General features: G+C 36.8%; 1 protein-coding gene across 9 annotated transcripts in view; it reads left to right on the forward strand.

The window, feature by feature from the left end:
- The window catches only part of LOC106871984 (E3 ubiquitin-protein ligase LRSAM1), an 82,131-nt gene that overhangs the window by 59,404 nt on the left and 9,513 nt on the right, over positions 1-13,214 (forward strand). For all 9 annotated transcript variants that reach the window (XM_014918780.3, XM_014918802.3, XM_014918788.3 and 6 more), the window contains 9 exons: positions 707-840; positions 1,929-1,958; positions 4,094-4,216; positions 5,142-5,229; positions 6,262-6,358; positions 8,937-9,007; positions 10,155-10,254; positions 10,503-10,587; positions 11,786-11,941. In XM_014918780.3, the coding sequence (XP_014774266.1) occupies positions 707-840; positions 1,929-1,958; positions 4,094-4,216; positions 5,142-5,229; positions 6,262-6,358; positions 8,937-9,007; positions 10,155-10,254; positions 10,503-10,587; positions 11,786-11,941 (884 nt within the window). The remainder of the gene's footprint in view (positions 1-706; positions 841-1,928; positions 1,959-4,093; positions 4,217-5,141; positions 5,230-6,261; positions 6,359-8,936; positions 9,008-10,154; positions 10,255-10,502; positions 10,588-11,785; positions 11,942-13,214) is intronic.

The following is a 13,214-nucleotide window of genomic DNA, read 5'->3' on the forward strand; positions in this document are numbered from 1 at the left end:
AGATGAGTGGTTAACATGTGAGAGACTGTTTGTAGAAGTGGTCATAGTTACCAGAATGATTTTGGAAAGAAACAACAGGATTAACTGCAAAATAGATGCCACTGTCACTATGAGAGCAACTGCTAGCCGAAAAGGTGCCCTTTAAATGTCATGTATATGGCCTAGGTCAGGGGTTTTCAAACTGTGGTCCGCGGACCACAGGGGGTCCGTAAGGACAAGACAGGGGGTCCGTGGACAGCAAATACTTTTTATGGGCAATTTGATTTTATATATGTTTTTTAATTGAAATCTTTTAATTGACAATAAACCTATTCTGTTAAATACTGTTAAATAAATAAATGTAAAAATATATGTTATTTTAAGCAAATATTTATGTATAAATTTCATAAGCCTGAAATATAAAGGGGTCTGCAAGTCAAAAAGTTTGAAAACCCCTGATATAGAGATATGTATTGCTTAATCTTTTTGATACCAACAGATCACCTCATGGTTCTATGATACAAACTTTTTAAGTGGTATAAATTAGAGCCTTCAAAATTTCATGTTAATTTATGTTCCAAACACCAATGACAAGGTAGTTTACTAAATTCTTCATTATTTTCAAAATTAATTGAAACAAATTCAGTGTATTAAAAGGGTTGAAGTGAGTGTATCTATTCCTCTTGAAATATTATTTAACCGAATCTGTTATTTCCAATTTCATCAGAATCTGGAGAAGAATACATACCTCCATCACAGTTTCTACTCCAAGTGTTGGATTCCTCAGAAAAGAAACACCAAATGTCCAGTACATTTAGTGACCATTCTGTAAAACTTTTACAAGAAGATGCATTGATGATGGTCAGTATTTAAGTTCTCTTGATTTCTGTGTGCGTGTATTATAAATGTATATGGGTATATATGAGCATATTTTAAAACAAAAAATGCAAATATTTAAAAAAAAATTACAAAGCAAAGACACAAACTGACGCCTTTGAACAAAAATACCGTTTGCGCTTTTGTTTTGCCCGAGTTACATAGCCAATCCTTGTTACTTTTGTGGTATGTTGTAAATTCAGAGAAGCAGTGATTGATCCACTGTAAACATGTACCCAACAATGGTTTTGTTCTCAAAATGCAATATAAAATATATAAATAATTCACACATACATTATTTACATTTGACGGATATTTGTCCTCATCTTGTTTGCTGTTAACACAACGTTAATAATAATAATAATAATAATACTAATAATAATAATAATAATAATAATAATAATTACATTGAAAAATACGTTAGGAATGAGAAACCAGGTTTGAAATTTTCCCAAGGCACCTGATGAAGGCTGGAGGGTATATCAACCAAAACGTTGTGTTAACAGCAAACAAATTAAGGACAAATATCTGTCAAATGTAAATAATGTACATAATTCCTCATCTCTTAAATATAGAATTGTAATACACACATACTCATACATACACCTCTCTCTCTATTTTCCATTTTCCTCATCTGTTTGTCAAAATTCAACATCTGAATATACTTTCTGTATATTATACATATGTTTTGTGTTTGTGTTAAGCTGAGGCATAAATCAGTTTGTAAAAAAATATATATTTTAAGTACCATTGAGTAGCACCACGTTTCTGCACTAGATTCTTCAACTCAATTTCATTTCTCAGTCTTTTAATATTTCACTTCATATGTGAATTTCTTAACAACACAGCCATTTCTATACTCTGTCTAGTCACCAATTTATATTTTTTTCTTATCATAAATGGTCTAGCTGCTAATGCTGTCTCCCCATTTTGCATTGGATTAATAAATGTTGATCATTTATTAACTTTGACGTATATTTTTTTGTGTCAAACTCATAATATTAGTAGAGACTTGTTCCATCTTTCTGACATTGTTTGAATTCATCTCATTCTGTGGTTTCTTTTACTTACAGCAAGATATTGAGAAATACGCTAACTTACAGGTGAGTAAAACGTTACTTCTATTTGTATTATTTACGAGCCACTGATAACTGAATCACTTACTGAATGACAAGCTGATGTCAGTGGGTGGGTTTGGTCATCTACATGATGACTAGACATGGTAGATATGGCAGATAAATCTCTCACTCTCAAGTCACACATCATATTGTTTGAAAAAGGAAGGACACTTTAGATAATGTAGTATCTAAGAGCAAAGGTGGGCACTGTTAATTGAAAGCTTAACTTTGTTAACCATTAAACCATTAACCAAAAAGTGAACTTCGATAACTGTTAACCAGTTAATTCTTTAAAAATGTAACAGAAGTTATCGATAAATGGTTAACATTAATTTTTATTATAGAAAAAAACAAAAAATCAGTTTTTGCTCTAAAACCACCTAAAACCACCTTTTAAAAGTGCCAAAACTATAAAATCAGCCTTTTTTGGTCTTTTTAAGAGCTTCAGAACTCAAAAACTATAGTTTTGTTTTGTCTTAGAGTTAAAAATGCTGATTTTATAGTTTTAACTTTTAAAAGACCTAAAAAAAGGCTAATTTCATAGTTTGGGCCCTTTTTAAGGTTTTTAAATGCTTTTAGAGCCAGAAAAGGGTAAAAAAAGAAACTCAAATGAAACGCTATTAGTATTAAACTAAAAAAGTTTATTGATAAAGTGGCCATAAAATTTTTTTGTTTTTAAATGAAAAACATGATATATACATAATTTAATTTTTCGTCTTCTCATTCTCCATTTTGTTCATGAGATGCATGTTTCTCTTCATGAAAATTACCATGTCAAAGTTTTTCATCAGACAGGGATGATCTCTTGACCCTCAAGATGTCCTTGCCCACAGAGAACAAATGCTCCACTGCAGCACAGGAGGGGTTGGCTATGTTAAACTTGATGAACAAGTCCACTAACACTTGCTCACCCATGAAAACAGCATCTGTCAGGAAGCCCTTGGAGTTGGTCTCCAACCAGGTCTTGATCAGATTCTGGGCCTTGTCCTTGAGTGACCTGTGGCTCCTGCTGCTCTCTTTTGGCTGGGTGACACCATTGAAGAAATTTCCTCCTCCTCTTCATTGTTGCTGCCTCCACTGTTGCTGCTCACTTCATCAGACTGCTCCTTCATGGCCTCCTCGATCTTACCCTCCGTGTTTAGTGAACTTGGTGTTGTCATATTTATCCAACCAGATGAGACGAAACCTGGGTTGGAAGGCAGCAGCCAGCTGGCATTCCTCATCCCTCAGGAGGGTCCTAAACCTTTTGTCAAGAGTAGGTTGACCAAGGGGCTGCAGTAGACAAGGCCCTTGGACTTCAAGTCCTTGAGCCTAAAGATCGTCGCAGCAACTTGCGTTAACAGAAACTAAATGTAATGGAAGTTAACTAGTCTGATAATGATTTCCAAAGTCAACTTAAAAGTTATATCGTTAACGAAAATGTTAACTTCATTAATTAATGATTAATGGATTAATGGTTTGGTACCCAGGTTTGTCAGAGATACCACAATATCTGAAAATAAGACAGAATAAGCCTAACTTGAGTGCTTTTGACTAGAGGACTGCTTGATCAGGGCTGACCTGGGATTGAACAACAACAACAACTTATTGATTGAGTCATAGGGAGCTGCTGTATATTTGCTTAACCAGCTCGATATAGCAGCCAATGCTTCTTTGATAAATATCTTATAATCTTATATCATTATAATGTGGGTGAATGTTAGAATTACATAAATACACGTATTGTGTTTATTAAATGATATTTATCTCTTACCAAATGGAGTACTTTTTTTGTTGATCTTACCATCACGGAACAATACATTATAAAGTAATAACCTTATAATGTGCACTTCAAAGGTCCTCTACAGTTATTGGCTACCATATGCTACCTTACAGCAGGCGTACTCCTTTTACTGGATACACATGTGGAAATCTGTTAGTGTACACAGAATTCATACAAAAAAATTATAAAACAAGAAGATGAAATGAACAGTCTTTAACCCAGACCTACATCAAAGTACCTATCTATAGTCATCTAGTCCTCTCTTGTGTACAACTATTGAATATGTTCAATAAATTTTGCTATTTTGTGAAAGGCCAAACACTAAAAATAACATTGGTCAATTTTCTATTTGCCACAGGAAAAGAAACGTCAAGAACGAATGGCATTTAACCGCCAGTATGAGGAGGACGAGAAGAAATTTGCCAAGATGGCAGCTTCAGCACTAAAAGAGAAAGACCATTTAGTATCAACTATTGCACAAGTAGGTCTCATTTGTCCTTAACATTTCTTAAATGGTCATTCTTTTATTCTTTTTACTCATTTCAGTCATTTGACTGCAACCATGCTAGAGCATTGCCTTGAAGGGCTTTTTTTTTTTAGTTGAACAAATTGACCCCAGAACTTATTTTTTTAAAGCCTAGTACTTATTCTATCAGTCTCTTTTGCTGAACTGCTAAGTTAGAGGGACATAAACACACCAACGCCAGTTGTCAAGCGCTGATGGAGGAACAAACACAGACACAAAGACAATCCATATATATATATATATATATATATATATATATATATATATGGTGATGATATATGACAGGCTTTTTTCAGTTTCCACTCTTGAGGCTTTGATTGGCCCAAGCCTGTAGTAGAAGATACTTGCCCAAGGTGCCACACAGTGGGACTGAACCTAGAATCATGTGGTTGGGAAGCAAATTTCTTACCACACAGCCACACCTGCATCATTCATTTAATTTTTCATCTAATTGCATATGTACAGTCTAGGCAACTGTACATATACAGATATGTGCTTCATCATCATCATCATCATCATTTAAGGTCTGTTTTTCATGCTGGCATGAGTTGGATGGTTTAACAAAGGCTGGCTAAGCAGAAGACTGCACCAGGTTTCACTGTCTTTTTTAGCAGGATTTTTACAGCTGGATACCCTTCCCAATACCAACCACCTTACAAAGTGGACTTTTTATCACATCCACTTACAAGGCTTTCGTTGACCCAGAACTGTAATAGAAGACACTTGTCCAAGGTGCCTTGCAGTGGGTCTAAACCTGGAACCACATGGTTGTAAAACAGTCCAACTTGAATTATGTCACCGTATGACAAATCAATGAAGTCCGTGTTATGTATTTTTCAGAAAATTCAAAGCTTTCTTTATCACTTTCTCCTCCTTCAAGGAACAGATCAAACTTAATGAAGACCTGGCAGAACTCAGCAACAAAAAGGAACTTGACCGGCAGAATTTGGTCACGTGTCTAGAGGACAGTAAGTTGGTTTATTGAATTAACCTTGATGGACCCTTACCTTCACCCTAAATTTGTCACTGCATTTGTTGCTAACTCTCACTTTATTTATTGCATCTTTGCACATAGCTTGTACAACCCTCACAAACCATTTGTCAACACGAGCTTCTTGAGTGACCACCAAATTACTGAATACAGTACAATGTCAAATGCTTTCACCAAGTCAACAAATTCCAGGAATGGTAGATTACTTTCAGCCGAGTATTTCTCCTCCTGCTGCCTCACTGGAAAGATTGCATCCTTGGTAGTTCTTTCACACATGAAGCTAAACTGCATCTCTTTTTTGTCACAGATCAATTGTGCTATGACTCGCTCTCTACATGACCATTATAATCTCATGTAGTATTTTGATTTCCCTATAATTTCCTCTTTCTAACACATCCCCTTTGCCTTTGTAGCAGTTTATGATGATTCTGCAGGTTTGTAAATGTTTTCCGCAGAGCTTGGTGAAGACATTTCATAGAAAACTTTGTGAGAGAAAAACTTATTTACTGTTTTGCCATTATTATTGTATATACTCAGTGGAAGCGCAATGGCCCAGTGGTTAAGGCAGCGGACTCGCGGTCAGAGGATCGCAGTTTCGATTCCCAGACCGGGCGTTGTGAGTGCTTATTGAGCGAAAACAGCTAAAGCTCCACGAGGCTCCGTCAGGGGATGGTGGCGAACCCTGCTGTACTCTTTCACCACAACTTTCTCTCACTCTAACTTCCTGTTTCTGTTGTGCCTGAAATTCAAAGGGTCAGCCTTGTCACGCTGAATATCCCCGAGAACTACGTTAAGGGTACACGTGTCTGTGGAATGCTCAGCCACTTGCACGTTAATTTCACGAGCAGGCTGTTCCGTTGATCAGATCAACTGGAACCCTCGACGTCGTAAGCGATGGAGTGCCAACAACAACAACAATTGTATATACTCAATGTTATTGTATACACTGTCAAAGACTATCAGGTGTTACTGTTTCTATGTTGTCATTTAAAAACCTGTTGTATTCCAGTTGAGGAAAGGACCAACAGGCTGCTCAATGACCTCATGCAAATGAATGAAAAAGCCAGAAAACAAGAGGAATTAATGGAAGCCATTGAGAAAGAGAAGTAAGTAGTTTGCTCTATTTAATCTTATATTTCATTGTCTCATGTGGTTTTCTTCTTAACACACAGTATTTATCAGAAGGTCTGTGGTGGAAGAAGAGAGGTTTGTCTATGTATATGCGTGTGTGTGTGTGTTTTATCTGCTTATCTGTGTTTATGTGTCTATCTACCTGTATTTGTATTTGTCTGTCAACGTGTAAGTGTATCTGTGTGTCTATGTATGTCTATATGTCAATGTGTAAGTGTATCTGTGTGTCTATGTATGTCTATATGTCAATGTGTAAGTGTATCTGTATGTCTATATGTCAATGTGTAAGTGTATCTGTGTGTCAATGTGTAAGTGTATCTGTGTATGTCTATATGTCAATGTGTAAGTGTATCTGTGTGTCTATCTATGTCTATATGTCAATGTGCAAGTGTATCTGTGTGTCTATGTATGTCTATATGTCAATGTGTAAGTGTATCTGTGTGTCTATGTATGTCTATATGTCAATGTGTATCTGTCAGTGTATGTGTTTAGACATTGCATAATACTCAGACACATGGCATATCATTTTTATACCATATGTTTCTGAACCTCTGCTATCTATGTTTAAGAAATATCATGAATTTGAAGCCGATACGGTATGGAGATTGCAGGCTCTGGTTGACAGTGGACCTTAACCCTTTAACATTTAAACTGGCCATATCTGATCCTAATATTCTACTTGTTATATGTTCAGACTGGCCAGATCCAACCTCTTACACCTACCCTACAATGTCATTCTAAAAATAAATAATCTCATCATTGAAATCCCAAAGTCATGAGATATGCATGATTAATTGAAAACAATGTGAGTAAATATGCATTAGATTCGTCAGAGTAATCTGAATGCTAAAGGCTCAAACTGAGGCTCAGTGTCTTCACCTTGTGACTTCTTTTTGGTTGCATCAAATGTAATCAACATTTGATGCAGTTGAGATGGTTGGGTGGTAGTTTGAGCAACTACAGTTAGAAAGGAAACAATGCTGTTTAGGGTGGATATTGAGAACTGCAATTATGTTTCATACTAATGTATTCACTCTCCTTACACACTCTTGAGAACTTACTTACCTACCAGTCAACTAGTCCAACCCTCTCTATCACTCCTTTCATATTTGCCGTCCTGTAACTTGAGGACATATGCTGACACATTATCTTCACCATCTTCTCTCTTTTCCAACTAGGGTAACCAGGTAGCTCACCTACTGGAAGACATCTGTTCCCATTCCTCTGTCATACTTTATCCTCTCATCACTTGGCATAAAACCACCTCTCTCAGTACTATGCTCCACTCAGCTGAGGGGTCTCGTCTTGCAAGTTACTTAGTGACACCACTACTGTTGGTGCCACATAAAAAGCACCCAGTACACTCTGTAAAAGCGGTTGGCATTAGGAAGGTCATCCAGCCTAGAAACCATGCCATGTAGACATTAGAGCTTGGTGCAGTCCTCTGGTATGCCAGCTCCTGTTGAACCATCCAGTCCATGCTGGCATGGAAAACAGATATTAAATGGTGATGTATTCAGTAGTTATTCATGAGTAGGATTGTAACCATCTATAATCATCTATAGATACTTCCTATATTTCAAGGTTGGTTTTACACCTGCACATCATCATTATCATTTAATGTCCACTTTCCATAGTCTTTTCTGGGTTGGTTTATACAGCTGGATGCCCTTCCTAAGGGCAACCACTTTACAGAGTGCATTGGGTGCTTTTTATGTGGCACCAGCTCCAGTGCTTTTTCCGTGGTACCATCACCCTTCATGAGCAAGCATTACCAAGGTGGATATCGTATCACATATTGATATTCTGAGTGTTATTTTAGCAAGTTTAAAGTGATTTCTTTTGTACCATAAACCATTTACCTTTTCTATGGTTCACCCCCACTTCTTGATGTCCTGAGCACGTGCTTATTTTGCTTAATGGTTAATCCAATGTTGTTCTCCATCTATCATACTTTAGCCTTCAATACTTGGTATTAAGCCACCCTCACCCCCATTCGAATACACTCCTACTTACATGAGGGAGCTTTTTCCTTTTCCTTAAGGCTGGTAACATGGAAAAAAAGCACTGTAAAGTGCTTGGCATTAGGAAGGTTCTTCAGCTGTTGAAACCAAGCTGAAGCTGACATTGTGGTCTGAAGCTGCTCTGCTGTTCACCAGATCCTGTCAAACTGTCCAACCTATGCCAGCATGGAAAATGGATGTTAAATGGTGATGATGGTGATGATGATACAAATGTATTTGCTCCAGTTTACCTGATTGTCCAATGAACTCCACTTCAAGTTCATGAAAGAGAAGTACAGTGGCTAGAAGTTTCAAAGAGGTCCCAAAAAACACTGTCTCATAGAAAGAATGGCTATAAAACAGTAAAAATAATAAATAACTATATCAAATATACTTCTTTAATTATGAATAAGATTCAACTTTTGTTATTGTTTGATTATATTTTATTAAAAGCATATTATAATCTGCTATGTCTTATAAAAGTTATCCAGTCTCAAGCATGTTACAATCTGAAATTGCATTTCTCATTTTTGTCAATACTGTGTTGTAGGGATGAACAAGACCAATATTACATTGTGAGGTATGAAGAAATAGCCAATTTACGGAGAAAAGAAGTGCTGAGTAAGTTGTCTCATTATTTTTTTAATTGTAAATATGCACATACATCTGATACTCCGTCAGTTACAACAGGGGTTTTCAAACTTTTTGACTTGCAGACCCCTTTATATTTCAGGCTTTACCTCATAAACGCTTATGAAATTTATACATAAATATTTGCTTAAAATAACATATATTTTTACATTTATTTATTTAACAGTATTTAACAAATAGGTTTATTGTCAATTAAAAGATTTTGATTAAAAAACATATATAAAATCAAATTGCCCATAAAAAGTATTTGCTGTCCACGGACCCCCTGTCTTGTCCTTGCGGATTCCCTGTGGTCCGCGGACCACAGTTTGAAAACCCCTGGGTTACAACAATAAAGAATCCGATCAACAGAACAGCCTGCTCATGAAATTAGCATGCAAGTGGCTGAGCACTCCACAAACACGTGTACCCTTAACGTAATTCTCAGGGAGATTCAGCATGACACAAAGTGTGATAAGGCTGGCCCTTTTGAGAAGACCCGGCAAGCCAAGTGAAACCATAACCCATAATCCGATGCCAGTGGTGTAACCAGCCCACTTATGCATATCTTTCCTTCATTGGACACTAAACTCTGCTTGCGAAGACCTGTTGAAGCAAATGAAATTGAAATCAAATTCGATGACAGCACCGCTTGACTGGCATCCGTGCTAGTGGAGCGCTAAGAGCACCATCTGAGCGTGATTGTTGCCAGGGCCGCTGACTGGCTCCTCTGCTGGTGGCACATAAAAAGTACCATTCGAGCGTGATCGTTACCAGCGTTGCCTTACTGGCACTTGAGGTCAGTTTTGGCAAGGTTTTTACAGCTGGATGCCCTTCCGAATATGCCATGTAAAAAATATTCAGTCCACGCTGTAAAGTGGTTGGCATTTAGAAGGGCATCCAGCCGTAAAAACCATGCCAAAACTGACCTCACCTATGCTGGTGCCACGTAAAAAGCACTCAGCCCACTCTGTGGGGTGGTTGGTGTTAGGAAGGGCATCCAGCCATAAAAACCATACCAAAGCAGGCACAAAACTCTAGTGCAGTCTTCTGCCAGGTCATGGCAGGCAGACACTAAATGATGATGATGATGATGATATATATGTTGAGGATGATACTGTTTTGCTTTCCTTTAAAGACCGCATGGAAGAAATATTGAATAGTTCTGCCTACTTGGAGACTTGTCGAAGGAAACATGATGCTGAGAAGAAACATGCTGCCAGAAATGCACTAGAAAAGTAAATATTCCTGAATTTTACCTGTCATTTAATTTTGGATGTTGTTATTCCGTATTCTCAGCCCTGACTGAACTAGAAAAACTGTGGCTATTCATTGTTATACCTGTAAAGTCAACCCGCCATTCACTACCTGTAAAGTCAACCCGCCATTCACTACCTGTAAAGTCAACCCGCCATTCACTGCCAATTCTTTTATGTTGTTGTGTTTTAATAAAGATTTATTCCTGTTTCTTTTTTTTTTTACCCAGAGAGATGAATTCCACTGTGTTGAATGATATCTTGCAATCAAAGTCAGCAGAACAGGATGAAATGGTCAAAGTTCTTACTCAGCAGGTTTGTTGTGGTATTTCTTCCGACAACTCTATATTAGCCAGTCTCATGATCTAGTATATAAAACACTTTTTTTTGTCTTTGATTCTGGAGATGTCTTTGAAGTAACCACTTGATACGGTCATCTTGGATTTGTAGGGGCTGAGGTCAAAATAATGTTTCAAGTAAATGTAGATAAGGAGGGGATGCTTTACAATAGTATTTATGAATGGGGAATTTTTTTCTCTGGAAGTAAGCATCCAACCCTTATCTTGATGAGGGTTGTATTTGTAGAGTTTCAAATGGGTACCCAATTGACGGGAGTAAGTTCAGGTAAGATTTCTGGAATTGAATTATGTTTTGTGTCCGACATATGAGAAATGATGAGAAACTCTTTTTTTTTTTTTTTTTTTTTGATTAGGATTAAAATGTACCTAGATTTCCAAGAAGTAGGGCGAGTTTTGAGATAGTTTACTGATTAGCTGAAAGACCTTTTGAATTTGAATAAATATACTCTTAAATAATGCAGGTTTTACAATACATCTGAAGTAAGGGAAAATTGGACTTCAAATATGATGTTTTTTTGTTTTTCAGGGTCAGTATAATTCTTGGGTTTTTAATAGAGACTCCCTAATTTTTAAAGGAGAATGTGAATAATATTATGTAGTCATAGTCACTGAAATGGCTAATCCTCATTAAATGTTTTCCAACAACATCTGGTAGTCCTCATATTACCTTTGATAGTTTCTTAAATGTCTACTTATGTACATGTTTGTCTGCATGTCTATTTGGGTTTTTGTTAGTGCCATGATGGTATTTTCACTGGGTTTTTTTTAAAATTATTTACCTTCCATGTTTGCAAAGATAGATTGAGTTTGGTAAATTCATATTAAAACAGTTGTGTTTACAGCTGAATAAACTTTCAACTGCTAATCAGTCAGCTGTAAAAATAAGAACTCACTTATCAGGTGTATAAACTAATACAAGCAAAATTTTGTATCTTATTTTGGGGTACAAAAAATAGATATGATATCTGAACTCCGAACCATCTTGTCAAAAGTCTTGACTCAGCAGCTACAGTGCATTTTGAATGTTTAAAAGTCTAGTATCTGAATTATTAACCTTTATATGAAATAACATTTACATATTTATAAGATAAAATAGTTACATGCTAATATTTCATGTGCATAGAGGTAATGATTTTTTTTTTTATTATTATCAGGAAGAACTTCAGAAAGCAGCTTTTGAAGCTCTGCTTATGCAGAAAGACTCACGTCACAGTCGGGTTTCCTCCCAGATTGCTCTGATTGAGAAAGAATTGGCTCAGTTGACGGCAATTGAAATTGAGAGGAAAGAATTACGAATAGACATGGAAAAGGTAACAAAAAACATTCTCCTTCTTTATTTTAAGCTGAGCAAAATAGCAGCATCATTTTATCATCATTTTATCTTCATCTATGGTCATGAATGTTGGGTAACAACCAAAAGAGTGCAATCCTGAATTCAAACTGCCAAAATGGGGTTCCTCCAAAGAATCTCTGAACTAATGTTACTTGACAGGGTGCGTAACTCAAAGATCAGGGTGTCTTTCCCGGTTGAACTGCTACTTCTCTGCATTGAGAGGTCACAGCTCTGGTATTATGGACACGTGGTTAGAATGCCCCAGGAAAGGATCGCAAAATGGATTCTTGAAGCCAAGTCAATCAGCTGGAGACCTCGGTGTAGGCCAAGAGCAAGATGGTTGGATGATATCCATAATCTCAGTTAGTCATGTTTGGGAATCCAGTAAGAAAGTATGATAGTTGCTTCTGGCAGAAATCTTTGGAGAAGGTGCCCGAGGGCTCTTTTCCCACAACCCTCCCAAGAATTGTGGGCAACAAAAATGGATACTTTTAATTGTTTTATTTTCATATGGTTTCGGTTGAACAGATCTATAGTATGGTACATTACTATTGGCTATGCATCATGACGTCAATCAAGCAAAGGGTTCTTAGCTCATACCTCACCATTATTTCTTTATACATGTGATGTGTATGTATACATACACACATATGTATGCACCATTGTCTAGACCTCATGTAATGGTTGTAAATGAGTGTCGTTATCATAAATTTGTTTCCAGTCTTCTGTGAAAAACATGTCTGTACATGGGTAAATATTACCTTACTCGGAAACAGACAAGGGTTGGCCACAGGAAAGGCATCCAGCCATAGAAAATCCACTTCAGCAAATTCAGCATGGAATAGTGTATGTTAAATGATGATAATGATGACTACAACGATGCTGGCTGCTGCTGCTGTTCAGGTTTTTACCTTAAGTATGGTATATGTGCTGTGATATGACTAGCAATACAATAGAAGCCATATTACCATCTGTTTAACACTAGCATCCTTACTGATTGGCACTGTATATGCCTTCATGTTCAAATTCATCATCATCTTCATCACTATCATTTAACATGTTTTCCATGCTTGCATGGGTTGGGTGGTTTGACTGTATCTGATGAGCTGCAAGACTGCATCGAGCTCCATTGTCAGCTTTGGTATGGTTTCTATGGTTAGATACCCTTGCTAATGGCATAGAATTCCTAACAACACAGAGAATGTAAAAGTAAGTCTAGTTGAAGCATTCATAAATGTCTGTATCGGTTG

The sequence above is a fragment of the Octopus bimaculoides genome, chromosome 8, assembly GCF_046866305.1.
Source record: "Octopus bimaculoides isolate indiv1 chromosome 8, ASM4686630v1, whole genome shotgun sequence".
NCBI lineage: Eukaryota > Metazoa > Mollusca > Cephalopoda > Octopoda > Octopodidae > Octopus > Octopus bimaculoides.